Source organism: Cavia porcellus, unplaced genomic scaffold (assembly GCF_034190915.1).
Source record: "Cavia porcellus strain 051 isolate PalLab524CR breed Dunkin Hartley unplaced genomic scaffold, mCavPor4.1 scaffold_16, whole genome shotgun sequence".
Classification (NCBI taxonomy): domain Eukaryota; kingdom Metazoa; phylum Chordata; class Mammalia; order Rodentia; family Caviidae; genus Cavia; species Cavia porcellus.
In genome coordinates, this window is record NW_026947499.1 from 860,900 (window position 1) to 888,486 (window position 27,587).

General features: G+C 60.0%; 1 protein-coding gene and 1 long non-coding RNA gene across 4 annotated transcripts; one reads left to right on the top strand and one right to left on the bottom strand.

Moving 5' to 3' along the window:
• Nucleotides 1–1,520: 1,520 nt before the first annotated feature.
• Ulk1 (unc-51 like autophagy activating kinase 1) lies at nt 1,521–18,279 on the bottom strand. Of its 3 annotated transcripts, none has more exons than XM_023563628.2 (28): nt 17,760–18,279; nt 17,385–17,477; nt 17,265–17,306; nt 11,270–11,302; nt 11,110–11,146; nt 10,234–10,407; nt 10,080–10,153; nt 9,862–9,963; nt 9,489–9,547; nt 9,321–9,403; nt 9,085–9,135; nt 8,691–8,779; nt 8,377–8,524; nt 7,767–7,827; nt 7,547–7,636; nt 7,249–7,374; nt 6,970–7,115; nt 6,795–6,881; nt 6,399–6,670; nt 5,749–5,915; nt 5,469–5,578; nt 5,244–5,387; nt 4,714–4,886; nt 4,458–4,630; nt 4,270–4,388; nt 3,863–4,020; nt 3,343–3,552; nt 1,521–3,272 (listed from the first exon to the last, which is right to left on the bottom strand). In XM_023563628.2, exons 1-28 carry the CDS (start codon nt 17,868–17,870, stop codon nt 3,117–3,119), a joined length of 3,288 nt encoding a protein of 1,095 aa, XP_023419396.1. In that variant the 5' UTR covers nt 17,871–18,279; the 3' UTR covers nt 1,521–3,116. The 3 variants fall into 3 exon arrangements, with proteins under 3 accessions (XP_023419396.1, XP_004999453.2, XP_063081512.1); XM_004999396.4 differs by having other exon boundaries at nt 3,343–3,478; nt 17,760–18,277; XM_063225442.1 differs by lacking the exon at nt 17,265–17,306.
• LOC134470589 (uncharacterized) lies at nt 16,570–26,943 on the top strand. Its single transcript, XR_010039535.1, has 3 exons — nt 16,570–17,339; nt 17,415–17,531; nt 24,964–26,943. It is a non-coding gene; the product is annotated as an uncharacterized LOC134470589 (long non-coding RNA).
• The last annotated feature ends 644 nt before the right edge of the window (nt 26,944–27,587 follow it).

Below are 27,587 nucleotides of genomic sequence, written 5' to 3' on the forward strand. Positions count from 1 at the left end.
AGAGGGTTGGAACAGAGGCTGACCTCCTGCCTGAGCCCCACTCTCTAGTCACACCTACCCTGCAGTGGGCACAGAGATGAGTGGATGCCCAAAGGACTGGATGCCCTGACTGTCATTTGGAACCAGTGAGCCACCGGGGCTGGGGTGGGGAGTGAACAGGTGTGGCACACGTCACCACACACGTGTCAAAACCAGTGACTGCGCAACCCCAGCACGAGTAGGGGCTCCGGTGACCACACAGTGTTGTCATTGTGCCGAGGAACCCAAACATGCAGATGATGGACCACCGGGGAAGCGAGGCGAAGCCAGAGTTCTCCATACTTCTTGCTCAATTCCTCTGTAAAACCTAAAACTGCTGGGGCTGGGGATTTAGCTCACTGGCATAAGCACCTGCCTTGCAAGCAGGTGGTCGTGAGTTTGATCCCCGGTATCCATTGAAAAAAAAAACACCTAAAACTGCTGTGAAAAGTAGTCCACTGAGGCAGCACCCAGAGCCCCACGGGGGCAGCTCTGCTCTGCAGCCAGTTGCTCTTCTGGGAAAGGCGCGTGCAGGCTGGGGGAGACCCAGTTTGGGTCCACCTTGCGCAGCAGACTTTCAAGCGCTTACCTCTCCATGAACTTTCATTTTTGATATTCTGTTTAGCCTTTCTGGTAAGTTATTTTTATCCTATAAAAACAATAGTTTAAAAAGCATAAGCCCCGCAATACAGTAAAAATGCAAAACCAGTCAAGTGCTGGTGGCATACACCTGTCCCTGAGTCTGGCAGGAGGATGGCAGGCTCCAGCCCAGGGGCCAGGACACAGCTCAGTGGCACAGTGCCTGCATGGCAAGCACAAGGCCGAGTTCCATTCCCAGTACAAAAAGAAAAGAAAAAAAAACACCCCAAGGAATTACCACAGATCACTTGAGAATCACATCAGAGAGGCCCCAGCTACTCTGAGGCAGTGGTTGGGGAGCCTTTAGGCCTGGGGATTTGTGGTCAGGCCACACCAGACCAGGAGCCCTGCAACTGTCAAGAACAAAGGTGGCCCATGAAACGAGTACCCGGCAAGTGGCTGGGCTGACTTGAAGGACGTGGAGTTCTTGGCACCCCAAAACCCCTCCCAGTGCTGCCCAGAAGGAAGCAAGCCCACTGTGGCTGTGGGGCCGGCACTGGAGGGCGAGGGCAGGGAGACACTCTGAGCCATGCAGCGGAAGTCCCAAGCTCCGTCCCCAGGCAGGACATCTGGGAGCATGTGTCCCCAGGGCCTCCAGCCTGTCACCCTGTGTCCTCCCATTTCACCTCTGCCTGGAGGGGCTGTTTGTGCTGGGTTTGAGCACATTACTGAACCCCAACTGTCCATCCCCAAAGCAGCCCCAGCTGTTGCTCTGGGGTTTGCTCCCAAGGCCAGGCCAGCCACCAAGGATACCATGGGACCCAAGGGCTCCTCTTTGCCACTGGCTGCTATGCACAGACCTAGGCAGAGAGGACAGGATGACAAGGATGGGGCAGGCCACGGCGATAAGCATCAACACAGTCAACAATTCCGAAGGTTTATTCCTGCATTACACAACGTGATGAGATGGGGACTCACACAAAACGCATTAAACAGACAGCTGCACCGAGCTCAACCCCGGGGGTGAACAGGAGCTGCTCGCAGCACACAGCTGGCCACATGTACGGTGGCCACCGGGCAGTCTCTGGGAACAGGCGGGAGGCACTTCCTGCACGGCCTCCCAGTGGCCTTGGCTCCGGCTGGCCCGAAAGCAATAAATACTAACATCACATGCAGCAAGGTGAGTCGGAGGGGCGGCAAGACAGACCATCATCCCCATGAAGGGGACGCATTTTCTTGTGTCCCAGCACAGTGGCACTATTTCAAGTATCGCAAGGAGAAACGTGTTGTGTGTGTGGCATGACCTCTGAACCCTCAAGTGGGCACTACAGATCACAGGCCCTCCTGCAAGAGTTCAGAGATACATTCAGCGAGGTTTGGGCAGGGCTAAGGTACCCAGTGCATGCCCACCCAGAAGGTAAGCTGGTGGCTCTGGTGGCCACTGGGCACAAAAACAAGAAAGCTCCATGGATTCTGCATTTGGGGTTTTTCTCTCTGTGGCACAGAAAACCCACCCTGACCTGCCTACTGCCTCCAGCTGGGGAGGGCAGCTGGGCACGGCCCATCCTGCAGGACGTGGGACAGCCAGCCTTCTGGACACACACACACACACACACACACACACACACACACACACACAACAAACAAACAAACACACAAAAGGGCAGGTAGCAGGCCTCACATCTGCCGCCACAGGCTGGCACCTCCTGCTGCCACCATCCAGTGTGCGTAACAGTCCAGGCCTGCCCCAGCCACCCTACGCTTCCCAAATAATGTGGAACACCTGAAGATTTTCTTCTTTAAAGAAAAAATGAACTGCAGAAAAATAAGACACATTTTTAGAAGTGTGAAAAGTTACATCTGTTTTGGGTCTAAAAAGCTTGGTGTTTCACTGTCCCTAGGAAAATATTAAATACACGGATGGTGGGCACAGAGCCACATTGATGCCCCTAGGGGCACACACACAGGGCTATGTATAGATATACACAAATATGCACACATACACCCGGGGCTATGTATAGGTATACACACATGTGCACGTGTACACATAGGGATATGTATACTTTATACACTTATGTGCACATGTACACTGGGCTATGTATAGTTTATACACTTATGTGCACACATACAACTGACCGAGAGGAGACAGTTCCCAGCTGCCTGCACGGGGACAGCACTAAGGCTGGGTTCTCTGTCTTTCTGCATAAAGTGCTTGGTGATTTACAAAGCTGGATGGGGGTCCAAGGGACAGGTTCCCAGAGGGCTGGGAGCCAGAGGCCGTGCCCTTTGCTGGATGCCAAGGGCAGTGGCCTGGAAAAGTCCACTTTGGCTTGAGTCATCAGCAATGTCTCAGGGCCTGCCTGTCCTCAGCATCACCCTGGGTGTGAGGGCGGCAGTGCCCACACATACCTGCCCACTACCTCCCAGCACCAGCAAGGTGGGAGGTGGCCTGAGGGGATGCACTGTGGCCCATGGCGGGAGGAAACCAGCAGGCTGGACTTGGACACTGAACAGCCCCATCAGGGCCCAGGCGGCAGCGCAGCGCCGTGGGTCAGCGCAGGGGCCAGTGGGGACAGTCCAGCAGCACGTGGAGCCCAGCACAGGACTCGCAGCAGCAGGTCAGGCGCAGACACCAGACAGCAGGGCTGACAGTCTCCGCTCGATGCACAGCTTGCCTGTAGGAAGCGGGCGTGTGAGCGGGGGCACCCACACCCCAGGCCAGGGCCTCTAGCATGCCGCACTCACACTTGGCAATGTTCTCGATGTCAGCCTGGTCCGTGAGCATGTGCTGCAGGCCCTCCAGCAGCAGCAGGGCCTTGTGGTAGCGAGGCACGCAGCCTTCGTGGTGCTGGAACATCTCGTCCAGGGCCGCTGACTGCACCTGGAGGCAAGGGCAGAGCTGGGCCGGGCCAGGCACTGACGGCCCCGATGGGTGGCTGGGCTGCTCCACGGCGCCTGTGCACAGGCAGGGCACACGTGGGAGGACCAGTGGCCTGCACGTCAGGCCGGCTCAGGAACAGCTGGCATGCCCAACAGGCAAAGGGACAGAGCTGGCTCTAAGCATCACCGTGGGTGACAAGGCGGCATGAACAGCAGCCGCTGGTAATGCCCACGCAGTGGTGGGTACTGGGCTGCAGGAAGCAGGCCTTCTGGATCTTTGCCTACACTGCAACCTACTGCTGCGTATCACCTGTCTCTGGGCCCAGAGGCTGGGGAAACTGAGTCTGCCCTGCTTTGGCGCCACAGGCCCTACCCAGGGACATACCATCTGCACGGCGTGGCTGAGGATGAGCCTCTCAGCAGTGACGCCATGAATACCATCCAGCAGCCGCTGCTTGTCCAGGAAGAAGCGCTGTAGCCGCAGGCTCAGGCCCTGGCAGGACGTCACGCTGGCCTTGTACAGCTCGTTCAGCTTGCGCACCACTGCAGGGGGATACGGTCAGCTCCCTGCCTTACAGGGACCAGGATGCTTGGACACTGGAGGAGTGGGGCTCAGGGAGCCATGGCTGGGACTGAGGTCCTCGCCCGCAGGTCCAGGGCTGGGGTAGCTCCCTGCTTGCCGCCCACCAGCTCTCCCAGCCCTTGGCACTTGGAACTCAGCAGTCCACCGGGGGACCCAGGTAGGCACCCTCTGCCCCACAACTCCCCAGTTGCCCACTCGTCCGCCCTCACCCTGCTTCACGGTGGAAGACAGGCATAGCTTGCCGGCCCGGATCTGGTCAATGGCCATCTGCAGGCCAGAGGACAGCAGCTCGGCCACTTTCAGGTACAGTACCAGCTGCTCCGCAAAGCTGCAGGGCAACAGGAGGTCAGGAGGTGTTGCCCACCTACAGCCCCCAAGGCCCCCAGGGTACACGTACCCCCACTCGCGGCTCAGCAGGCTGATCTGGTCAGCCACCACGCTCTCCTGCAGCTGGTACTCGGGGCCCACAGCCGCCTCACTGGCATTGCCCTTCAGCGCCGCGATCTCCAGCACGTGCTGCACGAACACCAGTGTGAAGCGCAGGCTGTGCAGAGTCTCCGTGTGCTCTTGCTAGGGCACAGAGGCAGCGGCTGGGGTGGGTGGCCGGCAAGCCGGTGGGCACCCCCCACCCCGGGCCCCCGGGCCGGCCTCACCTCCATGAGTGTCTCCTCCGGCAGGTCAGGGGCCTCAAAGGTCACAGCCCCCTCCAGGTGGGCCGACAGGGGGTCACTGATGCTGCAGCAGTGGCTGGGAACAGTGAGTTCGGGGGCAACCTCCCCACAGGCCCCGGGCATCAGGTGGCGGGCAGAGGACCCAGCGGAGCCCACTGTGGGAGATATGGCTGGGATGGTGCCTGCCCTGCTCGCCCCACCCCAGGTCCCAACCCTGAACTCCACACCAAGGCTTACGATGCCTCAGTCAGCCGCCCAATGAAGCCAGAAGACTGGACCCCGGGACCCCATCCGGTCCTGGACATAGGAAGAAGCTTGCTGTGCTCAAACCCAGGGTGTGGCCAGCACAGCACAGCCTTTCAGGTCAGTGAGACAAAGAGGCTGGCGACCTGGACAGGGCCTGCGTCCTGGGGACACCCCTGCCCTGGTCCACTGTGGGCATCCCCCAATCACCTGACACTGAGCAGGGTTCAGTGCCACCAAGCAGCCATGGTGGCCCAGTCCAGCCTCACCTGAGAACATGCGGGTGCGGGGCGCAGGGGGCGGCGTAGTCCCACTGGGAGGTGACCCCACTGTGAATACCACAGGGGCAGGGCTGCTGGCACCCCCAGCACGGGCTCCTGGGTGCAGGTTCCCTCCAAAGCCAGCAGAGGGTGCTGGGAGACAGGGGAGAGGGGAGGGGTCAGGGTCCACTCAAGTCTGAACATACTCCCTACCCCTGGCCAGCCCTGGCCCACCAATCTCCATGGGTTTCTCCTGCAGGCTGTCCGTGCTGCCCGAGTCTGAGGCCTGCGTCCCAAATGCAGCCTTGAGCAGCAGATCCGTGAGGCGGCTGGTGCTGAAGGACCTGGAGAAGGGAAGGGCACTTCAAGTACTGGGCCTGGCTGCCCACCGGCCCAACATCCTGTCACCAGCCATCTCCAGCAGGCAAACGAGGCAGCTGGCTGTGAGCCGGCCACCCAGAACCACGAAGGTGCAGAACAAGGCTGGCACACACCTCCCACCTGCCCCACTCACCGGCCAAAGGGGCCCTTGGTGTCCTCAGCTGGCCGCAGGCCAGAGCCCAGCTGCTGTCCCTGGAAGGGCCCCACCTCTGAGAGGTCAGGCAGCGTCCGGTTTCGGGGGGGTGTCACCACCACGCCCTGTCGGGCCAGCAGAGCCAAGAGGTTCTGAGAGCTGGGGACCTTGGGGAAGTCGAAGGAGGGTATGGCCTAAAAGGGGCACAACAACGATGCCCCACCTGCCACAGCCCCATGTGCAAGCCAAGGCCCCCCCACACCACGATGAGGCTGGGTCTGAGGGCCTCTGCGTGGACAAGGAAATGTGGCTGTCCCCAGAGTAGCAGTCCATCTGCCAAGGTGGCTTTCTGCACCCAGCCTGGGCCACAACCTTGGGAAGGGAAGGCCCCATACACCAACGCCACATGCCACAAGGACACAGAGACCTGATGTTCCTTCAAAAGGGTGGCTGGAGGGACCCAGCATGGAGAGCACTGGCCACAGGGCCCAGCCTGAGACCCTCCACAGGGCACTGGATTGGCGCTCCAGACCTCCCACCCACGGCCACACGCAGGGATGCCCAGGGCGCAGCCATGCCTGGAAGCAGGGGTCTGGTCACCCTCTGGGACTCAGAGCTCCTGGGCACTGGGAAACTGTGGCAAGCATTACCTTGGTCGGGGAGCCAAGGATGGGGGGTAGGGGCTTCCGCTGCAGGAAATCGGGAAGCTTGGGCGATCCGCGTGGGGTGAGCCGGCAGGACTGCAGCACGGAAGCGGCCGGTGGTGGGCTGGGTTGCGGGGGGCTGAAGGCAGCTCCCAGTGGGTCCGTGGGGGGCTTGGGCAGCTTGGGTTGGATGACACGCAGGTCTGACAGGTTGGGGGCACTGTGCAGGCGGCAGCCCAGCCCAGGGGTGCGGGGGGAGTGCTCCGGCACAGAAGAGCCTGGGAGCAGGACAGGCTTGTCAGCAGACCTCCAGGGCCCAGAGACAGTGTGACCGAGTGTCACCGCCCTGCTCCTGAAGCCCTCACCCTTCCATCCAGGACAACACAGCAGGGCTGCACCCACCTGGTCTCGGGGACCTGCCAGCCCACACCTCAGCTCCCTGCGGAGAGGGTGCCCTGCTCCAGCCAGGCCGCTCAGGGATGGTTCCCACTTGGGGACAGACAAGGTTTACAGTCACGGTGGGCAGACACAGGGGTCTCCGAGCTGACCCCACCCTCCAGACTAAGGCTGCACTCACCCTGTGGGGATGGTGTGAAGGGCCGGCCCCCACCCAGAGACAACTTCCTGGCCAGGATAGCGCCGTCAGCATGGGATGGGGGTGACGGGCTCGCCCGGGCAAAGCCCAGGGGGCTGGTGCCACCCGACCTGCGGCTGGCAGAGCACCTGGAGACAGGGCAGACAGTGAGGCTCCAGCCCTGTGCTACACCCATTGAGAGCCACGGATGACCTAGGGTTCTCCCCAACACAGCCAGACACATGAGGGCTAGCTGTGCCATGCCATGCCAAGGACACTCACTGGGGGGTGTGGTGTTGGCTGGGCGACTGTAGGTTCTGCTCGATGCGCTGGTAGTTGTGTACCTGAGTGGGGACGGGGATGGGGACCGAGGCGCCGTACCTGCTGCTGGAGAAGGTGCCAGCCCGGCTGTGGGGAAGAGGAGGGCTCAGAGTAGGGAGGCACCCCAGGGCCTGTTCTGTCCACACCCACTGCATCTGCACCTCCCGAGGAGCACACAGGGCCTCTGACCAAACCAGCCCTGCCAGGCAGGGTAGCCAGCCCACAGCCCTGCCCATCCCCTCAGCAGCGCCCTGCTTACCCTGAGGGACTGGGTGAGCTGCTGTAGGACGGGGATGGGGATGGTGTCCGGCCATGGCTCTCCAGCCCGGCAGAGGCTACCAGCGAACTCCTGCAGGGCAGAAGGCAGAGGAAACAGATATACGGCACTGGGCTACTGGTCCCTCCTGGTCACCTCTCCAGGCAGGGGTCAGCAGCCCTTCTGAAGGCACCGTTCCCTCTATAAAGGGCTGTATGCTCACCCACTGCAGAGCAGGCTGTCGGGCGGGGGCTTGGCACTGGCTGCCTCGGTCACCAAGTCACCTGCAGGGACAGAAAAACATCTGGCCAAATGTCCACGGCCCCCCAGAGCTCACCTCACCACAGGGCTCCCCATGCTGAGCTCTACTTCCTTTCTCCCAGAGCGGGCCGCTGAAGGCAGCAGCCACTAGCTCGGTGGCTCTAGGGTGGGGCCCGGCAGCATAGTACAGGTGGGGATGAAGGCACACACTGAGGATTATGCCCTTCATCTGCCCTCACAGGCTCCAGGGTGGCAGGGAGGCCAAGGCCCCCAGCATGCCCCTCCCCACACTGTGAAGTCCGGCTCCTGCCCACTGTGAGTGGACCATCATTGGTTGTCCTGCCACCTTGGAGCTGTGGCAGGACCAGACTTTGCCAGGGGAGAACCTACAGACACCATGGCCAAAACTGGATCAGGAAGACAGGTGTGGGGGCCTGAGGACAGCAGAGTGGGGGCAGGAGACACAGCCCGGGAGGACCCTGCGGTGACCCTGCCTGTCTATGCCCAAGACACAGACCCCAGCCACAAGCAGGAACCCACCAGAAGCCCACTGCACCCCGTGCTCCCCTGACCTGGGAACTGAGCAGGGACCATGACAAAGTCATCAGTGTCACAGGAGTCCTTGCTGCTGCCGCCCGAGTCCCGGGAGCCATGCAAGAAGCCAGTGGCATCTGCAGGGGAGGTCAGCGTCTTCTGCAGTGGTGCCATCTCCCCCAGCGACTACAGGATAACGGAGCCCAGTGTCACGCAGACAAGTGGATAGACAGGGTCTCTGTGGATCGCCCCTCCCCACAGAGGGGACCATGCCTGACCCACGGGCAGGGTTCCACGTGCTCTGGGCGAGGCCCCAGACACCGCTGTGCTGTCCCCAGGTCTGGCCACTTACCGGAGGAGAGGCCAGGTGCGAGGTGGAGCTGCTGCTGGAGCTGCTGCCGGACCCTGAGCTCGGGTAGGAGGGTACAGGCACGGGCGGGGCTGTGGAGGGCGAGAGCGTCTGTGGGACGTGCTGTCCCACCCTGCACAGGGGACAGCCACTTCCCCAGGGCAGGTGCACCCAGGCCTAGCCCCTGCAGTATGGTTCTCAGTACCCCAGCCCTGAAGCATAAAGACATTCACCCCGACCCATGACTGTGACAGCAGACCCTCTGTGGCCCCATCATCCTGTCATGGCCAGCACAAGGTGGCATCAGCCTCAACCCCAACCACCGCACCATGACCATCCCCACCCAGCATGAGATGCCTCCCTCAACCACCAGCAGGCCCAGCCCACCAGCACTCACACTTCCTGACAGAGGCGCTGGCGTCCAGAAAAGGGTGGTGGAAAAACTCATCTGTGGGAGAAAGCCAGCCTCAGGCGGCCCCAGAATTTGGCCTTGGGGTCCCACCTGGTCAGGTTGGGCTCCCCATGGTCAGACCAGGCTGCAGCCACGTGGCTGGGGCGGGGCCACCAAGTGTCTGGGAACCTCCACCCACCCTCCATGGACCCCAGGGGGACTGGCTGGGCCTCGGGGCTCACCGAAGTCCATGCGGTCTTTATGGTTGCGCTGCAGCAGCGCCAGGAGCAGCTGCCGCAGGGGAGCCGAGGTCTCGCGGGGGATGCTGGGAGGGCAGAGACATGAAGTGATGGGCCTGGGGCATCGGGGCAGGGGCTGCTGGGGTGACGCCCAGGGGAGGGGGTACTTACGCAGGGACCAGTGTCTTGTTTTTTTCGTAGAACAGTCGCAGGTCCTGAGGACTGCTGGCCTGCGGGGACAACGGCGTGAGCCCAGCCCCTACGGCAGCCTGGCACACGGGACCCACTCTGCTGGGTCTGGGTCCCCAGCTGGCCCCACTGGGCCACAGGCAGCCCAGTGCCCATGGCACGCTGTACCCTCCCTTGCCACTGGTGGGGTCTGACAATGCCAGGAGCAGAGCTATACCCCACACCCCAGGGTTTGGAGCTAATGCCCTCAGGCCCCTTTCACTGGGCACCTGTAGAAGACACAGGCCAATATTCGGGGACACATGCCACACCCCGCACCCAGCTCAGTGCCAGGCCTCGGCGGCCCTGCCCCCACCTGAAACGGGGCCTTGCCCGTGAGGCACTGGTAGACAATGGTGCCGATGCTCCACAGGTCTGCCTTCCCGTCATAGTGCTGGGACATGATGACCTCAGGAGCCTGTGGTCAGAGGACAGGCTGGTGCTGTGGCAGTACCATGACCCAGAACAGTGCCACGGAGCGGACACTGGGAGGCCCAGAAAGGCCGTGCACTCACGGGGCACAGAGGGACGTACCATGTACATGGGGGAGCCGCACAGCGTGGCCGCCATCATGTTGCTCTGCAGGTAGCGGGCGAAGCCAAAGTCGGCTGCAGAGAGAGGTGCGTCAGGGCAGCAGTGGACAGACAGCCCCTGTGGGGCCCTGCGGCAGGCTACATCCGGGACTCACCAATCTTGACCCGGATGTTGTTGGGGTTCGCGCGTCGTCCCCCAGGGTTAGACAGCAGGATGTTCTGCGGCTTCAAGTCGCGGTGAATGATGCCCTTGCTGTGCAGCAGCCGCATGGCACCAGCAATCTGCTGCAGGAAGAGCCGGATGGTGTCCTCGCTCAGGGTCCGCATGGCTGCAGGCAGAGGCAGGCTCAGGGGCGCCCAGCACAGCCCGGCAGAGGCAGGGCAGAGAAGCTGGGCATCAGAAACACATGTGGGGATGAGGCAGTGCCCTCTTGGGGACCCTGCTTCCCCTCCAGCAGGAGTGCATCCAACGGCCCAGCCACAAGCCAGGGTGTCAGGAATGGGGGACAAGGGACAGCTGAGCGCCCCCAGCAGAGGGAACCGCCTTAGAGCAGAGACAGCCACCCCGGCACCTTCCAGAATCGGGTATGGGAAGCCTCGCCTGGGGGTGCTGAGCCACAGGGGAGCAAGCCCTGTGTAGCCCTGGATTATATACCCTGCACGGAGGCGTTCTGCCGTCACAGCCGGAGGGCCAGAACAGATGATGACCCCAACCCCACGTGTGCAGGCCAGAGCCCTCGGAACTCTGCCTGCCCACAGGTCCTGCAGTACTGCCTGCCACCCCTGCTTGCTGTGTTCCTGTTTGAGGTGGAGGGGGCCTCACACCTTCCACACAGCCACCCCGTTGCCTGGCCCAGAATAAGACCCTGAAGCAGAGTGTACCCCAGTCCTGCGGTGGGCGGTGGTGGTCAGGTCCAGCGTGGTGAGGTCCCTCCCATCCACCTCAGGGCACCAGAAGACAAACCTCATGCTGCCAGCCAGCAAGAGCTGCTTGGCCAGGCCCTCCCACCACCCGCAGGGGCATCACTCACTGTGCAGGTAGTCGGCCAGGTCACCACCATTGCAGTACTGAAGGAAGACAGGCATGAGCATTAAAACACAGCCAGGCTGCCAGCCCAGCCCAGCCCAGCCCAGCCCGGCCCAGCCCGGCCCAGCCCAGCCCTGCCCTGCTGCCAGGGTCCCTGGGCTCACCTCCATGACCAAGTAGACAGAATTGGCCATTTCCTGCAGGACAGAAAAAGGCTATGAGGGATGGGCCACTCTGGGTGCCCTAAGCACACCTACCTCCCGGGTACTGGGGCACAGCCAACACAGCCAGGCCAACTCTAGAAGCGGGTACTTGTCATGTCTTCTGCCTACTCCAACTGAAATGTGGCCTGGGACAGGTGTGGATCAGCACTCTGGGAGACAGAGCCCTGCATGGGCAACTCAGTAACCTAGTGAGTCCCTAGTAAATGAAGGGCTGGATGTGCAGCTCAGTGCTAAGCCCTCGGTCCAACCTGCACCACAGAGCCAAAACAAAGAGATCCTGCATGTGAGCAACCACAGCAGTGGCCTCCAAGGAAGCCAGGCCTCCACGACTCCAGTCACAGGGTACCAGCAGATGCACGGAGCCAGACAGGGAGGGCTGGCTGTGATCTCAGACGCAGGCACTCCCGGCCCCCGGAATCAGAGATGCCACCAGATCAGGGCTTCAAGCTACCAGGCCGAGTCAGCACCAGGGCACCCAGCCACCAACCCCATGCCTCAGCCCAAGGTACCCGTCCTTGTTCTGCTTAGGGTCGACCTCAGGCAGTGTGCACATGGCAAAGGAGAGCCCTCCACAGCACCCGACTCCCAGCACAAACACCCACTCTTGGAAATTTCAGAGGCCACTGATGCCCAGGCCCGACAAGCCAGGGACCTGGACCTGTCCAGTCTGCAAATAAGTCCACGTGCAGAGAGGGTCTTCACAGCCACCTGGCAGTTCTGCCAATGCCAAAAAATGCTAAACCAACCCTGCAGCCACGAGGCCCGCGGATCCACACCCTGCTCGCTGTCTCCATGCGGCTTCCCCGAGCTCCAGCGTGGGGCAGCAGGCTGAGCTCACGAAGCCCAAGCTCATGTTGGATCTGGTGCCCGGGACAGTGAGGGGCGTATCAGGGGCCTATGGGGTCAGGCACACAGCCTGGCATACAGCAGCAGCCTTGCCACCTGCCAGCCCCAGGTGCAAGCCACCTTGCCTCCCATTTGCCAGGCCACAGGACCTCTGGTGTGTGCCAGGCACCCAACCACAGGAGGCTGAGGACACAGCTAGAAGGCCAAGAGGTGACTTCAGCCTAGAGGCAGGGACATCCCCAGAGGGAATGTCCCCGCCCTGCCCCACCCATCCCCGTTGTCCCAGCCTGACCTTGCTGGGTCTCAGCCCCACCCGACCCCATCTTCCAGGGAAGCTACGGGAGAGAGATAACACTGGGCAGGTGTGGCTTGGCTAGGGAGTCCCAAGGGCAGGGCTCAGAGGGTCAGGTCCAGGATGTGGCACAGAGACTCAGGACAGATGTCAGATCCAGGAGAGAGCCCAGGGCCAAAAAGTGACAGAGACAAAACCCAGAAACAGCTTCAGGGGCGGCAGCACCCACCTCTGTCCCCTGCCACCTCAGGGAGGTCCCAGTACAGGACCTTGATCCCTTGCCAGTGTTGGCCACTTGACCTGGGATGGACACAGTCAGAGGCTGAGGGGTGGGACCTGAGCCTGCCTTCCAGGGGACACAGCTATCTCCCTGAGCTGCTGGCCAGTACTTCAGGAATCATCTGCTTCCCAACAGCAGCCTCCAGTGTCCCCCAAAGACAAGTTCAGAGAGCAGAGCTCTGCAGACCCAAAGTCAGGTGGGGATAGGAGAAAAACAGTGCAGGGTCCTGGCCTCACAGGATCCAGATCGGGACCTCGCATCCACCTCTTGCAAGCCCCACATCAGAAGCAAGCACAGTGCCGCCACACAGAGCCAGTGATGTGCCCAGCTGAAAGCTGAGGGCCAGCCTAGGCAGGTCAGCTCGCACACCCTCCACAGCCTCAAAACCAATGCCAAGCCAAGGGCTGTGCCCTAGGACTACAGTGCCACCCAGGAGGACCGGTGGGAAAAGCCAGGCCCCAGGGCCACCAGGGTGCCAGGACAGAGGGCACTGCCAGGGTCTCTGTAGCCACATGGGCACCCTCCTGTGAGAGTGGCTCTCCAGGGCCCAAGACTGGGGACAGATGGATTAGCGCCTTCCCTGCTCCACCCAGCCTCAAGCCCACCTGGAGCCCTGTTCCACTAAAGACCACAGGCAGGGCTGGGGCGGTGGCAGACACGCAAGCCTCTCAAAGGGAACAGCAAGGGGACAGAAGGCTGCTGGGCCTCGGACACACTCCCGGCCTTCCAACGGGGACCCTGAGGCTTCTGCCTGTGTGCATGGAGGCTCCTGGCAACAGAACAAAGCCTGAGAGGGACAACAGGGCCACTGCCCTGAAGACAGGGCTGCCACCTCCACAAGTACCACGCCAGGCGGAAGCCAGCTTCCTGGCAGGGCAGCTGCACAGGTCATCCGCGTGGGCACGGGCATTTGGGCACGTAGAAGCTGCCTGCCCTAGGCCTTAAGGTGCTTTGCTTAATAGGATCCTGGCTCCCCACCCTCACTGGCCCACTCCAGTCTGGTGATCCTGGTTGGCCCAGTGGGCGGGCAGGCAGAAAGGTGCTGACCTACTTCATTCCTCCAGAGCTGTAGCCATCGAGGATGGCAAAGCCTAGGGATGGGCACAGCCACCACCTACCCACCCCTTTCCTGCTCTTCCGGGTGCCGCAGAAGGGAAGTGAGGCGACCTGCCCATGAGGAAGGCCCACCCGGCTCCAGCACGGCCCGGAGCAGTGCTGGCAGGATGTCTCCCCTGGTCCCAAGCCCAGACCTGCTAACCCACAGCAGTGGCGCGGGCTGGGGCAGGACGTGCAGGGGACACCACCAGCACAAGGAGCATGGGCAGCAAGTCTCTCAGCAAGGTATGGCCACCCTGGCTACCAGGCCCCAAGTGGGCTGACATGCAGGCAGCCCTACAGGAGGACAGGGTGTGGCCACCAGCGAGACGCGGCGACACCAGATACAGCACCCCACAAGGCTGCAGCCCCACCTCTACGAAGTGCCAGGACCAGCACGGCAGCTGGCAGAGGGACACAGAAGAGGGGGTAGGAGCACCACAATGGCAGACCCAGGAGGATGGGGCCAGCTTTCTGGGCTCCATGCTTCCTAACCGGTGCCCACTTCATCAGGCACCTGTCTTACCCTGAGCTTTGTACTCACCACTGTTGCTGTGTTTACAGACTGATTCATAAAACACTCATCTCTCTGTGGTCCACAAACAGGACACTGACACGGTACACTCCCATGTGAGTGGAAGCCTGCAGCCACAGACAGCTGAAAGACTGCTGGCCCCCTGACCGCATCACACCCCTACTCTCAGGGCCTACACCCCCACCTGCTCTCTGGGAAGGGTGCACTGCCCAGGACTCAGGTCAGCACAGGCAACTCTTAGTGTGGGGGGGGGGGTCAGTCTGCAGGCCCAGGTGCACTGCCTCAAGGCCAGTATGCTGGCCTTGAGGAGGAGCCCGCAGCCTGCCAACTCAGAGGGGAAGACTGGAGTCCAGCATGCACAAGGCCTTGGGTTCCATCCTCAACGCTAAGAAAAGCTGGACACACCAACACAAGAACGAAACAGGCCAGGATGGTGGTACACGCCTATGACCCCCGCACTCAGGAGGCCGAGGCAGGAGAGCGCTGTGGGTTCTGTTCTACAGCCCTCAGCTCACCGACACCCATGTGTACACAGCACAGTTAGTGCTGACGCTGAACACACAGTGGCTCAAGTCTTCTGCACAACTGGCCAGGAAGTCAAGTGCCAAGGAAGGGGCCCCTGACCAGGCCTCACAGGTGCCTGGACGCTGAGCCAGGGCCGCCCTGACCACCAGCTAGGGCTCGGGGGCACCTTGGCCCCAGCCACCAAACACAACCACAGGCGCAGGCATCAGGAGGACTTCAGGAATCCACCCTCAGACCAAGGACACAGGCAGGCTGCGTCCCGGAACAGCCCTTGTCCTTCAGCAGCCACCACAGGTGAGGTCATGGGTGCCAGGTGCCGGCAATGGCAGCCACAAACATAGATGTGACATTAGCTGACACCTCCTAGGGTCCCTGCGGCCAGTGTGCTGTCACGAACCAGACATGTGCATGGCAGAGCCCGACTGGAGCCCCAGCGAGGGGGGAGGAGTGCACAGCTGTCACGCACACGCGCAAATGAACACAGTGGCGTGAGAGCAGCAGGTGTGGCCGCAAGGGTGCACGTGGTCGTCTCCAGTTCAAATACACAAGGTGTCTGAGGAGAGAAGCATCCGGAGGAGGACAGTGTGCCTCTGACTGTTTTCCCTTCTGGTAATCTGGGACATCCTTGCCCAATCATTGTTCACCTGTATTTTTCTGAGACTTAAGTTTTACTGTACAGTTCAGGTTGGCCTTGAATTAATGATGATCCTCCTGCTTCAGCCTCCCCAAGGGCTGAAATTAAAGGCATGGGTCACCACCCCCTAATCACCTGCCCTTAAAAACAAATTTGGCTGGCTGTAATCCTAGCACTTTGGAGGAAGGCAGAGAGGACTGCCACCATTTGAAGCCAGCATGGACTACACAGATCAAAGCCAGTCTAGTGAAACCCTGTCTCAAAAAAGGAAAAGAAAAAAAGCAAACAAAAAAAATCAAATCACTGGGCATGCATGGTGGCACACAGTTCAAGGCCAGCCTGAGCTATCCAGTGACACCTTGTTTCAAAATACCAATACATAAATGCAAATCCTCTATCTCTGGTACCTGTGCTAGTCCCAAACAAAAGTTATAACATGGGGCAGTTCCACGCACCATGGGGTGAGTGACCCCAAAGCCAGGAGAGGCTGTGGCTGGCATTTCTCAGCACTTCCTCTGGGCAGAGGAAGCCACAACATTGCCAACCCTGGAGGAAGTGGCTATGCCCAGAGTCAGGTGTGTCCAGCCAGACAGCAGACACTGTGGGCCGGTCAGTAGAGCCCAGCTGACACCATCTGCCCTCCCCTGGGCCCACCCAGAGCCACTGGGCACAGTGCAGTGTGCTCCAGAGCAGGACAGGCTGCCTGGTACCTCAGGTCCTGCTGGAGGCACCTGGTACCAGGAGGGGGAGAGGAAGGATGGAGCCCGGAGGAAGCAGGGGAAACAGCTCGGGACAGGGAAGGAAGGCAGGTGGGGAGGGCAGAGTGCGGGGTGGCCTCCTGGACCCAGAACACAATGTCTTTGGCAGTTTTCAGGTACACCCTGTCACACTAGACCTGGCCCCGCCTATACGTGACGTGTCAGCCCCCAAGGCCACAGCAAAACTGACAGCGGAGGAGGGTGGAGGCCACCAAAACACACAGCCACCCGCTGGGAACTTCCCTCAGCCAGGGCTGGTCCCGTGGCCCCAGTAAACAGGTTTCAAAACCATTAGTCAGCATTCTGCCTGGCAGATCTGCGCCTCGAGCTCCTGGTCCCAAGGCCAGGCACCCAGGGCCCTCAGCTCTGCTCCACAGGCCCTGGGGCCCGGCAGGGGCACAGCGTTGGAAGCCGGCTGAGCTGCAGGCTGGCGTGCTGGGGCCCGCCAGGCCTGAGGTGGCCTCATCCGGCAGAGATGTGTCCAGCAGGCCCAGCACCAAGAGCCAGCAAGGAAATCTCCGGCAGCCCCTCCCCCTCCCCTTCTGACGCAGGGAGGCTCGGGCCAATGCCGAGCCACTGGAACAGTGTCAACAAACAAGCCACTGGCCAGACAGGTGGGCCCGCCTGGGATGCCAATCTCAGCCCAGGCCACTGGGTCAGACAGAGAAGGGGGTCCCCAGCGGGTAGAGGCGCCCAAGCAGTCAGCACAACACCAATGAGGTCCCTGCCCTCCCCAGCCAGGCAGCCAGGCAAGCTGGGGAAGGTCCAACACCCAGGGAAGCTAGACCAGACCCGTGCAGAAGTCTCCAGGCCCCGATGGGCTCAGAGCTTCACGCTGGGGTGCCTGGCTCCTTCCACCCAGTTATATCCATCTGGGACCATCAAGGGCCTCCACCGTTCAGAGGCTGGGATGGGTCAGACAGGGTGACACCGCCCCTCCCCCACACCGGTCGCCAGCCAGAGGCCTCACCTGGAAGTCATACAGTGCCACAATGTTCTCGTGCTTCAGCTCCTGGGACAGAAACCCAAGTTTCTCACAATCCAGGTAAGGGCTGGCCCACTCCCCTCCCCTCTCAGGGTACCAGCTCACCTTGAGAATTTTGATTTCCTTCCCCAACAGCGTCTGGGACTTGGCCAGGTTCTTCTTGTTAATGCACTTGACCGCGACCTCCAGGTCATGCTTCTGGAAAACCAAGCGTGGCTTTTCAAGGCTGAGGACCCCCCTCCCCTGGCTCTGGTACGGTCCCGGAGTGGGTTCCCAGAGGCAGCCCAGACAAGACTCTCAGATGGGGCTGGGATCCCCGGGGAAAGAGGGTTCCAAACGTAATTTCTGGAGCTGGGTTCCTGAGCACAACGCCAGGTTGGCTCTTGGGGGGGGGGTCTCCAAAGCTGGGGGGTCCTTAGGACAGGATCCAGGGCGAGTTTCCACGACTGAGATCCGCGCCGAGGTCTCGCGCGCACCCACCTCGCGGTGGCGGCCCTTGAAGACCACCGCGAAGGCGCCGTGGCCGATCAGGTCCTTGCGGGAAAACTCGAAGCGGCCCACGGTCTCCACGCCGCCGCGGCCGGGCTCCATCGCGCGGGGAGACCAAGGGTGCAGGCCGGGGGTCTCCGGGCCGGGCGCGGGGCTCAGGCGGAGGCGCGGGCCGAGGGCGGGCCGGGCGCGCGGGGCCGGGGGCGCGAGTGCATCGCTGGGGCCGCGCGCCCCATCGGGCAGGCCCGGGCCGGGTCCCAGCCCCGCGGGCCGAAGGGAGGGCCGTGCGCCGCGCTCGCAGGGGTCCGCCGGCGCACTCCTGGACGGACAGGCCGAGCTGGCTCCTACGCTGGCTCCCACTCCACTTGGCTCCGGCTCCGACTCGGCCCGACTCCGGCTAGACGCGACTCAGACCGCGAGTACCGCTCGCGGCCCGGCTGGGAAACAAAAGAGCCGCGGCGCCCGGGCCTCTGAACCTGAGACGCCGGCGCAGCCGCACTGCGCGGGGGCGGGGAGTTGGGCGGGGCCTAAGGAGACTCGCGCTAGGGTGGGGCGGGGCCTCGCGGGTCCGGACTCAGTGAGTGGTGGGCCTGGTAGTGGGCGGAGTCTCGAGGAACGGAACCCTGTGAGTGGTGGGGCTGGCGGCGGGCTGGGCCTGCAGGGCCAGTCGGTAGCGTAGCCCACTTGGAGGCGGGGCCTCGATGGGCGGGAACTTGAGGCCCGAGGCGCGGGAGGTGGGAGTGGAGGCCTGGAAGGGGCGGGTCTAGAGGGCGATCGAGCCTAGCAATTGCCCGGCCTGGGCTGATCTTTCCGTGGGCGTGTCCGTGGGGGGTGTCCGGGCGGGGCTACTTGAGGGGCGGGGCTGGAGCTGGCCTTGGGAGTCGAGGAGCGTAGTGGGTGACCCAGGTTCCCCTCGATCTCCGCGGTCCTCCGTTGCTAACTCCTCTGTGTGCAGCGGCCTTACCTTCTGCCATCTGTCTGGTCCCCTTTCTCTGGCCCACAGAACACGCCTTGAACACCTGCATATGGCAATGCCCGAGGCCTGACCCTGGGCAGTGAAGTGCATTGGCTGTGCCAAGGTGCAGCATGTGCTTACCAAGCTTTGACCCCAGAACCTAAAATATAAGGAAAGATGCCTTCGATGAACCCTGAATCCTAAGCCCAGAATGTTGTTAAAACTTCGGGAAGTAAGCCGGGCATGGTGGCTCACACTTGTAATCCTAGCACTCCGGAGGCTGAGGCAGGAGGATCATTGCAAGTGAGACCAGTCTAGGCTACAAAGTGAGCTCAAGGCTAGGCCCAACTGTTGTCTCAAAACAAACAAACAAACAAAAAAAAAAAACACTTGGGAAAGAAGGGGCCAGGGATTTAGCTCAGTGGCTCAAGTGTTTGCACTTTGGTAAGTGCAAAGTTGTGAGTTCGATCCCCAGTAACCCCCACCCCCCTCCCCAAAAAAGCCTTAGGAAAGAGCCCATCCATCTGCCCTAGAGGAGAGGTCAGGGAAGTCAGGTGTTAGATCCAGCACAGCCTCTGGGCAGAGTGGCCGGCCCTTCTGTGTTTGTGTAGGGAAGAGCACAAGCAGGGTGCTCACCAGTGATACAGCCAAATCCAAATCAGCAGCCCCGCCCTCGCTCCCAGGTACTGATCTGTTCTGGTTCCATGGGGCCCTTGCTGATCTACCCCAACTTTACAGATGATGGAGTTAGGTGGATGTGCCCAAGGCCCACAGCTGGCAAAAGAAACTGGCAGGATTCCCACACTGAAAGCTGTCTACAGCTTACTTTAGGGACAGAACCCGGCAACAGAGGCAGCCGGTTCCGCTGCGCAGAGCTGTACAAGTTTAACTGTTTTCTTCTTTTCTCTTTTGTCCTGTTGAGACAGGGTTTCACTATGCAGTTCATGCTCCCCTTGAAATCACTCTGTAGTTTGATCCCTGGTACCAAAAAAAGAAAGAAAGAAAGAAAGAAAGAAAGAAATCACTGAGTGCCCCAGAACAGCTTCTAACCTGCAGCAATCCTCCTGCCTCAAACTCTGCAGGCATGCACCACCATAGCTGGCATCATTTTGTGTTTTGAGATTCAGTCTCAATAATAGTGCAGACTGTCCTTGAACTCATGGTATGATGCTCCTGCTTCAGCCTCTTGAAGGCTGGGATTATGGGCCACCATAAACAGCTGCATTTAAACTGGTTTTATGGCCTCATTTGCAAAGGTGTAATTCTAAATAATCCTCACTACCCCCACCCGGCCCTCAGTAGAAGCAAAAGTTGGCTCTACCTCCTCCCCCCCACCTTCCGCCCCACCATCAGGTCACTACAAGGCCGGGGCCTCTTGGCAGGCTCCCAGGCACATAGCTCTGTGCCCTGGGAGGTAGCCAGCCACCCTGGCCTCGGGCCTGAGGATAAGGGGTGCACTACCCTGGATGGGAGGCTGGAAGGGCAGAGGGCAGCTGGCCCAGTGCTGGGCTGTCCAGGTGAAAAGGCAGCTGAGGCCACATGGTCAGCTGCTGGCCACGTGGCCCTGCCATTCTTCACAATGGTCACTGGGTGTCACTGAGTGCCCACCCGAGTGGGGCAGAGAGCCAGGAGCTCAGTGTGGGCTGGGGGGAGCAGACCTGGCTTCCAGAGCTTCTACGCAGAGGGAGGGATGAGGATGGTAACAGGAACCAGTCCTGGTGGCACATGCTTGCAATCCTAGACCCCAGAGGCTGAGGCAGGAGGACTGCTGTGAGTTTGAGGCCAGTGTGGGCTACATAGGAAGACCCTCTCTTGAACCACACATACACTACACACACACACACACACACACACACACACACACACACACACACACACACCAGAGCTAGGAATGTACTCAGTATACAGCACTTGGTCAAGACCTTGGGTTTACCAATGCTAAAAAAAGACCAATAAATTAATTTAGTCACATGTGGGGCCACATATCTGTAATCCACTCCTATGGGAGGAACTGAGGCAGGAGGATCTCAAATTTGTATTATAAGCCTTTCTTTTTTTTTTTTAAATTGGTACTGGGGATTGAACTCAGGACCGCATGCTTTCAAGGCAGCCGCTTATGCAGCTGAGCTAAATCTCCAACCCCAAGGATCTCAAATTTGAACCCAGCCTGATCAACTTAATGAGACCCTGACCCTTGAACTAAAAAAAGAGAGGTCTGGCACTCTAAGTCCACAGGTCAGTGGTGCCAAGCACACAGGCTCCACACCGCTGTCCTTGTCCAGAACACGTTTACTTTGCACCTGCTGCACAGGACCCCAGCCGGACCCCTGTGGGTCCGGCCTCAGTGCCAAGGAGACAGATGTAGGTGTGTCCTTCAGGTCCCTTCCTCCTTCTGTGTCTCGGGCATCTCTCTCTCTCTCTCTCTCTCTCTCTCTCTCTCTCTCTCTCTCTCTCTGTGTGTTTTTAAAAGAATCTTTTATTTTTCTATTTTTTCCTGGTATCAGGAATCGAACCCAAGACCTTGAGCTTAGCAGGCATTTGCTTATGCCACTGAGCTAAACCCCAGCCTCTTTTGTTTTTTTGGAAGACAGGGTCTTGCCGCGTAGTCCAGGCTGGGCCTCCGCCTCCTAACTGATGGCACCACAGACATTCCTGGGTGCACCTGGCTTTTTTTCGTTTTTTCTTCATTTATTTTTTGGTGTTGGGGCTCAAACCCAGTCCTTGGAGCCAGCCAAACACTATACCACAGGGCAGCACCCCAAGCTGCTCTGAGTTTTGTTGGTGATAGATACCAGAGACTGATAACAGGACCTTGGCAATGAGCTGCATGCTGGCCCCTTGATATTTCTTGTATGTGTAAGTGTCTCCATATTTGGAGACAGGGTCTCATTGTGTAGCCCATGCTGTGTTCCAGTTCACAGCAATCCCCTGACTCAGCCTCCCAGCACACCATCACCCCCAGCCTTTATTTTTTATTTTGAGACACAGCCTCCCAGGCTGGGCTGGAATTTGTGATTCTCTTGCCTCGACCTCTCTGAGGAGTGCTGGGATTCCAGGGGAGTGTCACCCGCACCCAGCTGGCCAGTTTGTTTTATAAATAGCAGGCCTAGGTGTGAAGCAGGATCCTCCCAGTGGTGATCTGCATTTCCACGGCTAACCCTGCTGAGGCCTCTATGCATCGCTGGCCTTGCACAGGAATAGCCCTCTGGGCTCACTCAGGCAGTTACCCTGTGCTTTCCTGATGTGGGGCGGCAGGACCCCCTCACTCATGCAGATGACAGGCGGCAAACACAGCCCAGACCTCTGCCTGTTTGCATCTGGGGAGATTGGAAGCCACAGAACTGGGGCAGCAGCCTATCACCTGTGCGGCCCTCCTGCCAGGGTCCTCTGGGTGGTGCTGCCCATCAGGCAGGACAGCCAGGGACAGCAGTGTGGTGGTCCAGGTCACTCCCCCAGAGAGCGGGTGGAGCACACGCCTGGACCCCACTGTGGCCGGCTTGGGTGACTTGGTGACTTAGTGAGACCCTGTCTCAAAATAAAGAGAACTGGGGGCCTGTAGATGGAACTCAGCGTGGACAGAAGCAGGAAAGGAGAAGCCAGACATGGGAGGGTGTGGCAATCGTTGGATCCTATTTCTATGAAATGTCCAGAAGTGGCAGGGCCATGCGTCACTGGCTGGAGTCTCAGAGGTCCCTGGGGCTACAAAACAAACGGGTGGACAGCGGCAGAAAGCCCAGGGCCAGAGGCGGAGCTGGTGGCAGAAGGGAATCAAGAGGGTGCCTTGCTGGGAACCTCCAGGGCACAGGACCAACTCATAGCCTCAATTACCCTCCCTGGAAAATGGGCACGACACCAGGACCCAACCAAGAACTCTGGGATAGGGCACACACTGCTGTAGGAGTTGCTAGCCCAGGTAACTTCAGCCTTGCCCGGATGCAGAATCTGAACAGCCTGGGGAGGGGAGAGTGGCTCAGAGCCTGGGGCTGGGGGGCGGGCAGGGCTTGGGGAAGAAGGGAAGGAAGCCGGCTGGGCCCAGCCCAAGGGAGGTCACATCTGTCCCCTCCCTCGGAAACGGGTCCTTTTGTACTAGAATTGAACCCTGGGCAGTACCTTAGGGCAAGTGCTTCACCTCCGAGCCAAGCCCTCAGTCCTTTCTGTCTTTCCAGAGAGGGTTTCACTGTTTCTAAATCACCCAGCTGGAGTTTGAAATTCTCCTGCATCAACTTCCCAGAATACTGGGATTATAGGCGTGAACAGCCATGCCTGGTTGGTAAAATTGATTTTAAAAGAAGCACTGAAGGCTGGGCGCGGTGAAGCACTCCGGTAAGCTCAGGTTTTGGGAGCCTGAGGCAGGAGGATCACTGCAAATTCAATAATGGCCTGGGCTACACAGTGAGCTCAAGGCCAGCCTGAACTGCAGGTCGAGACCCCCCTCCCTCCCAATAAAAAAGCTTTGAGACAGGGATCTTGGCTCAGGCTTGTGATCCCAGCCACTCCCTGGGCTGCTGTGATGGTCAGAAGCGCAGGAGACAGACATAGCTCAGTTATAAAGGGACCCTGGGTTTAATCCCCGGAGCTCTGACAAAAGAAAAAAGAAAAAGAGAAATAATCACTGAGACCAGCCACACTGTGGGTAAAAGAAACCAGACAGTCCAGTGTGGTGGAGGCTGAGGCAGGAGGATCACTGTGAATTTGAGACCAGCCTGAACTACATAGCAAAACTATCTCAAAAAACAAACAAAAAGTCAGACGTGGTGGCTCACGCCTGTAATCCCAGCACTTGAGAGGCTGAGGCAGGAGGATCGTTGGGAGTTCGAGACCAGCCTGGGCTACAAAGTGAACTCAAGGCCAGCCTGAACTGCATAGTGAGACCCTGTCTCAAAAAGACACACACACACACACACACACACACACACACACACACACACAACCCAAAAACAGCCAGGCATAGTGGTGAACCCCTATTATCTCGGTTCTTGGGAGGCTGAGGCAGGAGGCCTCTGAGCTGGAGGCCAATTTGGGCTACATACACAAAAAAGGAAAAGAAGCTGGACCCAGAAGGAAGCGGCATATGGCGGCCCTACTCCTGTGGAAGGTGCAGGAGTGGCAGGCCCTGGGTCCCCGCTCGCTCTGAGCGCCCCGAAGCTGAAGCGAGAACCCCACCTCGCATGGTGGAAACGGACCTGCAGGACAGTGGGTGATGGCGGGGGGGTCAAGGAGACAGCAGAATTCGCCTCGGGAATGAGGCCGGGCCAGCCAGGGCCAGGGCTCTCATCTGGGGAGGTGGTGACCCGTCCTGGCCAGGCTGGCATCAGGGCTACCCTTCCACCTGTGCGCGGCCCAGCGCTGGGACTCGTCGCTCAGAGCGGGGAAGCGGCTGGTCCTGGGGCGGCAGCCCAGGCTTGTGTTTCAGGAGAAGAAATGAGCTGGGCTCCCATGTCAAAGCTAGTTTTTATGTTTGGAAGCATGATTTGTTTGGTTCCCTTTTTGCCCGGCTGTTACTGTCTTACCCTGCACTTTGGGTTCCCGGAGTGGACTCCTCAAATGGGCCCCGTGGGTGCTGGTGGTTTGGGCTCGCACAGGCTGAGCCTGTGTCCTGAGCTGGGGTGAGGAGGAGGTGGTGGCATGGCTCGCCCACTGGCCGGCACCGCGGGAAGCAGTGGGTGCTGGGCCGGAGGAGATGGGGGGACTCAGTGGCCCCGGGCTGACCTGGCTGGGTCCAGCTTCGGCCTGGCCCTGGCCTTGTCCTTGAACCCCTACCTCTGGCTGAGTCTCAGAGTGCTGGGGGCCTTTGCTGCTCACTAGGGCACTCAGTGGACAGGCACAGCCAGCAGGGGATCCGCAGTCACACGCCTCGGGACACACGGAAGGCCCAGAGCCAGGGCAGCTGCCAGAGCTGCTGCCGGGCTGGAATCTGCAAGGGCCTGGGGGCACAGTGGCCCAAGATCTGGGTCTGGGCTGGGGCCAGCCCGTCCTGCTGTCTACTCGCCATGTTGCTTCTGGTCCCTCTGCCTGGTTGCCACAGGGCCCACACTGAAACAGCAGTAAGAGGGCCACCTCGGGAGCGGCTGTCCCCACCCTGGCTGCCAGGCCAGACTCGAGGGTCTGGGAGCCCGGAGGAGGCCTCACCCAGCCCGAGGAGCCGAGCTGTGGCCTGCAGGTTGGGCCCTGGCACAGCTCCTCCTGGCAGCCGCACAGCTCACCAGCCACAACCTGCTCACTTGTTCTATGTGGTTTCAGGGCCTCGGACTGGAACCAAGCTCCAGAGCCCAGGCACCCAGGACCCAGGACCCAGAGACACAGGGACACAACACAGGGGCCAAGACCTGAGGACGGGAGACGGGGGACAGGAGACTCGGACACCCGAGGCTCGAGGACCCCTGGAATGGAGACCTTGACTCCACTGGCCCACTCATCCGTGGCATCAGCCTGGCTGGCGCTCCACAGAGTGTGGGTGCAGCACTGGGTTTGAGTCTCGGCTCCAGAATCTGAGCCCAGGGAGGCCGAGGGCCCAGTGTCCTTGCAAAGCTCGCCACCCCATGGGAATCGGGCACTATCAGTGGCCAGCCCAGCCCCCAGGCCTCGGGGTCCCTGCTGTGCCCAGGCGGAGTCCGAGGGCCACCCCCGGGCTGGGTGAGAGCCTGAACTTGCACCACCTGAACAACAGGACACAGCCCCCTGGGGACAGGGCGCTGGCGGCCTTGAGTGGGCAGCCAGAGCCTGAGCTCCACCACCCCAAAGCAGAACATAAAGCAAAGTGAATGTACCTTAGTGTGGCCGGGGTGGCGGTGCACACCGTTACCCCAGCACTCTGGGAGGCCGAGGCAGGAGGGTTGTAAATTCAAGCCCAGCCTGGGAAAATGTGCTTGACTGTCTCAAAATTTAAAAAGGGCTGGTGACAGAGTTCTGGGCAAAGGCCCTGGGTCCCATCCCAGGGCTGAAAACAAGTCGTCAGGGCCCCCAAGGCCGTTCGTGGCGGGGCGCACAGAGCCATGTGGGGGGCACAGGCCCTCGCTCCTCCCAGACAGCGGTGGCCCCGCATCTGGGGAGTGAGATAAAATAGGCCAAAAGGAGCCAAGGAAATGAGAACTTACGGATTTATTTAGGTTTTTTAAAACAGGTTCTCAGCTGTGGGTTTAGCTCAGCGGCGTAAGCACCTGCTTGGCAAACACGAGGTTATGAGTTCCATCTCTGGTACCCCAAAAACAAATAAATCAGTCAATCAAAAAACATGGTCTTGGGCCAGGGATGAGCACCTGTCTGGTAAGCACAAAGTCCTGAGTTCAATTCTGAGTACCAAAGAAATAAAGCAGACTCTCACTATGTAGCCCACGCTGGCATTGAACTCTAGATGATTTTCCTGCCTCAGCCTCCTGGGTTCTGGGATTACAGGCTTGTGCCACCATTTGTGGCCTGTAGTCATGTCCAAGCCCCATTACTGTGTCCAGCTGGATCGCCAGGTGCGTCTCCCTCCAGGGCCATGCTGTTCCTCTGAGTGGCCACTTACCTACCAAGCCATCCTCACTGACCGCCAGGAGCCAGCAAAGCCCAGCTGCTTCCCAGGCGGGGAGCAGGGCCTCGCAGGAGCCGTGGGTGGTGTGAGGACGGAGGCCTCTGTCCTGCACTGAGCCCTGCCCGGCTCGGGCTGGGGCTCCTCATGGAGGGGCTCGTACTCCTGTCTGGTCCCGCGCTGGGACTCAGCCCGTGAGTGACCTTCAAGAGATAAGGCAACTGCCACTGGCACGTGAGGGAGAGTCCTGCCAGGGCCTGGGTATTGGCTGCGCAGTTCAGGCGGCCTTGAGCTCACTTTGAAGCCCAGGTTGGCCTCAAACTCTCAGTGATCCTCCTGCCTCAGCCTCTGAGTGCTGGGAGCACAGGCGTGTGCCACCTCTTGGGTCCTTTAATCCTTCCGAGGACTCCTGACGTCCTCCCCTTGTGCCAGCCCCGCCTCACACAGGGAGAGCCCTGCGTGACCCAGGACCCTCCCCGGGCACGCGCCGTGCCCGCCCTGCACCCCAGCCTGCTTTCTGCTTTCTCTGGTCCCCGCCTGTCCTTGAACCCCAGCTGCTCTCCCATGGCATCTCGATGAAGCCCTGGCTGTTCCAGAGCCGGACAGCTGGAATCCTCTCTTCCACTCAAGGGCTGAGGAGGGAGGACTGCAAGCCCAAGGCTGGCCTACCCAAAAAAGAAAGAAAGAAAAATAAATTTCCTCTAAATCTTTTTTTTTTTTATCAGTACCAGGGATCAAACTCACAACTGCCTGCTTGCAAGGCAGGCGCTTATGCCGCTGAGCTAAATCCCCAGCCCCAATTTCCTGTAAATCTTTGTCACTGGTTCTTGGGATGGCTGGTGCCACGCAGTGAAACACAGTGGGTGTCAGGCTGCCCCCCTCGGAGGCCAGATCTCCTTCCTCAAAGACAGACCCACCTGTGGATGGGTTCCAGGGCCCAGGGCCTCCTGCAACCTGCTTGTCCCTCCGGACGTGGGCCCAAGGGAGCTGCAGGCCCCACACGAGGTGAAGTTTAGGTGGTTTTTATTAAAACGTGGGAGACAGGGTCTGGCTATACAGTTCAGGCGGGACTCCCAGTGCCCCTCCTGTCTCAGCCTCCCACGTGATGGGATTACAGGTGTGACCACCACGCTGCTCAAATCTGAGATCTGCTAAATTGGCCACAGATTTACAGTGGGATTCTTTCCCAGAAGCTAGGCATGGTGGTGCATTTCTGTAATCCCAGTGCCTGGGAGGCTGAGGCATGAGCATCACTGTGAGTTTAAGACCTACCTGGGGTACATAGTGAGTTCAAGGCCCATCTGGACCACATATCGAGACCTGGTCTCAAATAACTGAAAAAAAAAAAAGAAAT

Coding starts and splice junctions, on each gene's coding strand:
- Ulk1 (XM_023563628.2), bottom strand. CDS start 17,870: ATGGAGCCCGGCCGCGGCGGCGTGGAGACCGTGGGCCGCTTCGAGTTT. Junction 17,478..17,759: donor TCAAGGGCCGCCACCGCGAG/GTGGGTGCGCGC, acceptor TTGGTTTTCCAG/AAGCATGACCTGGAGGTCGC. Junction 11,303..17,264: donor TGGCACTGTATGACTTCCAG/GTGAGGCCTCTG, acceptor TCTGTCCTGCAG/GAAATGGCCAATTCTGTCTA.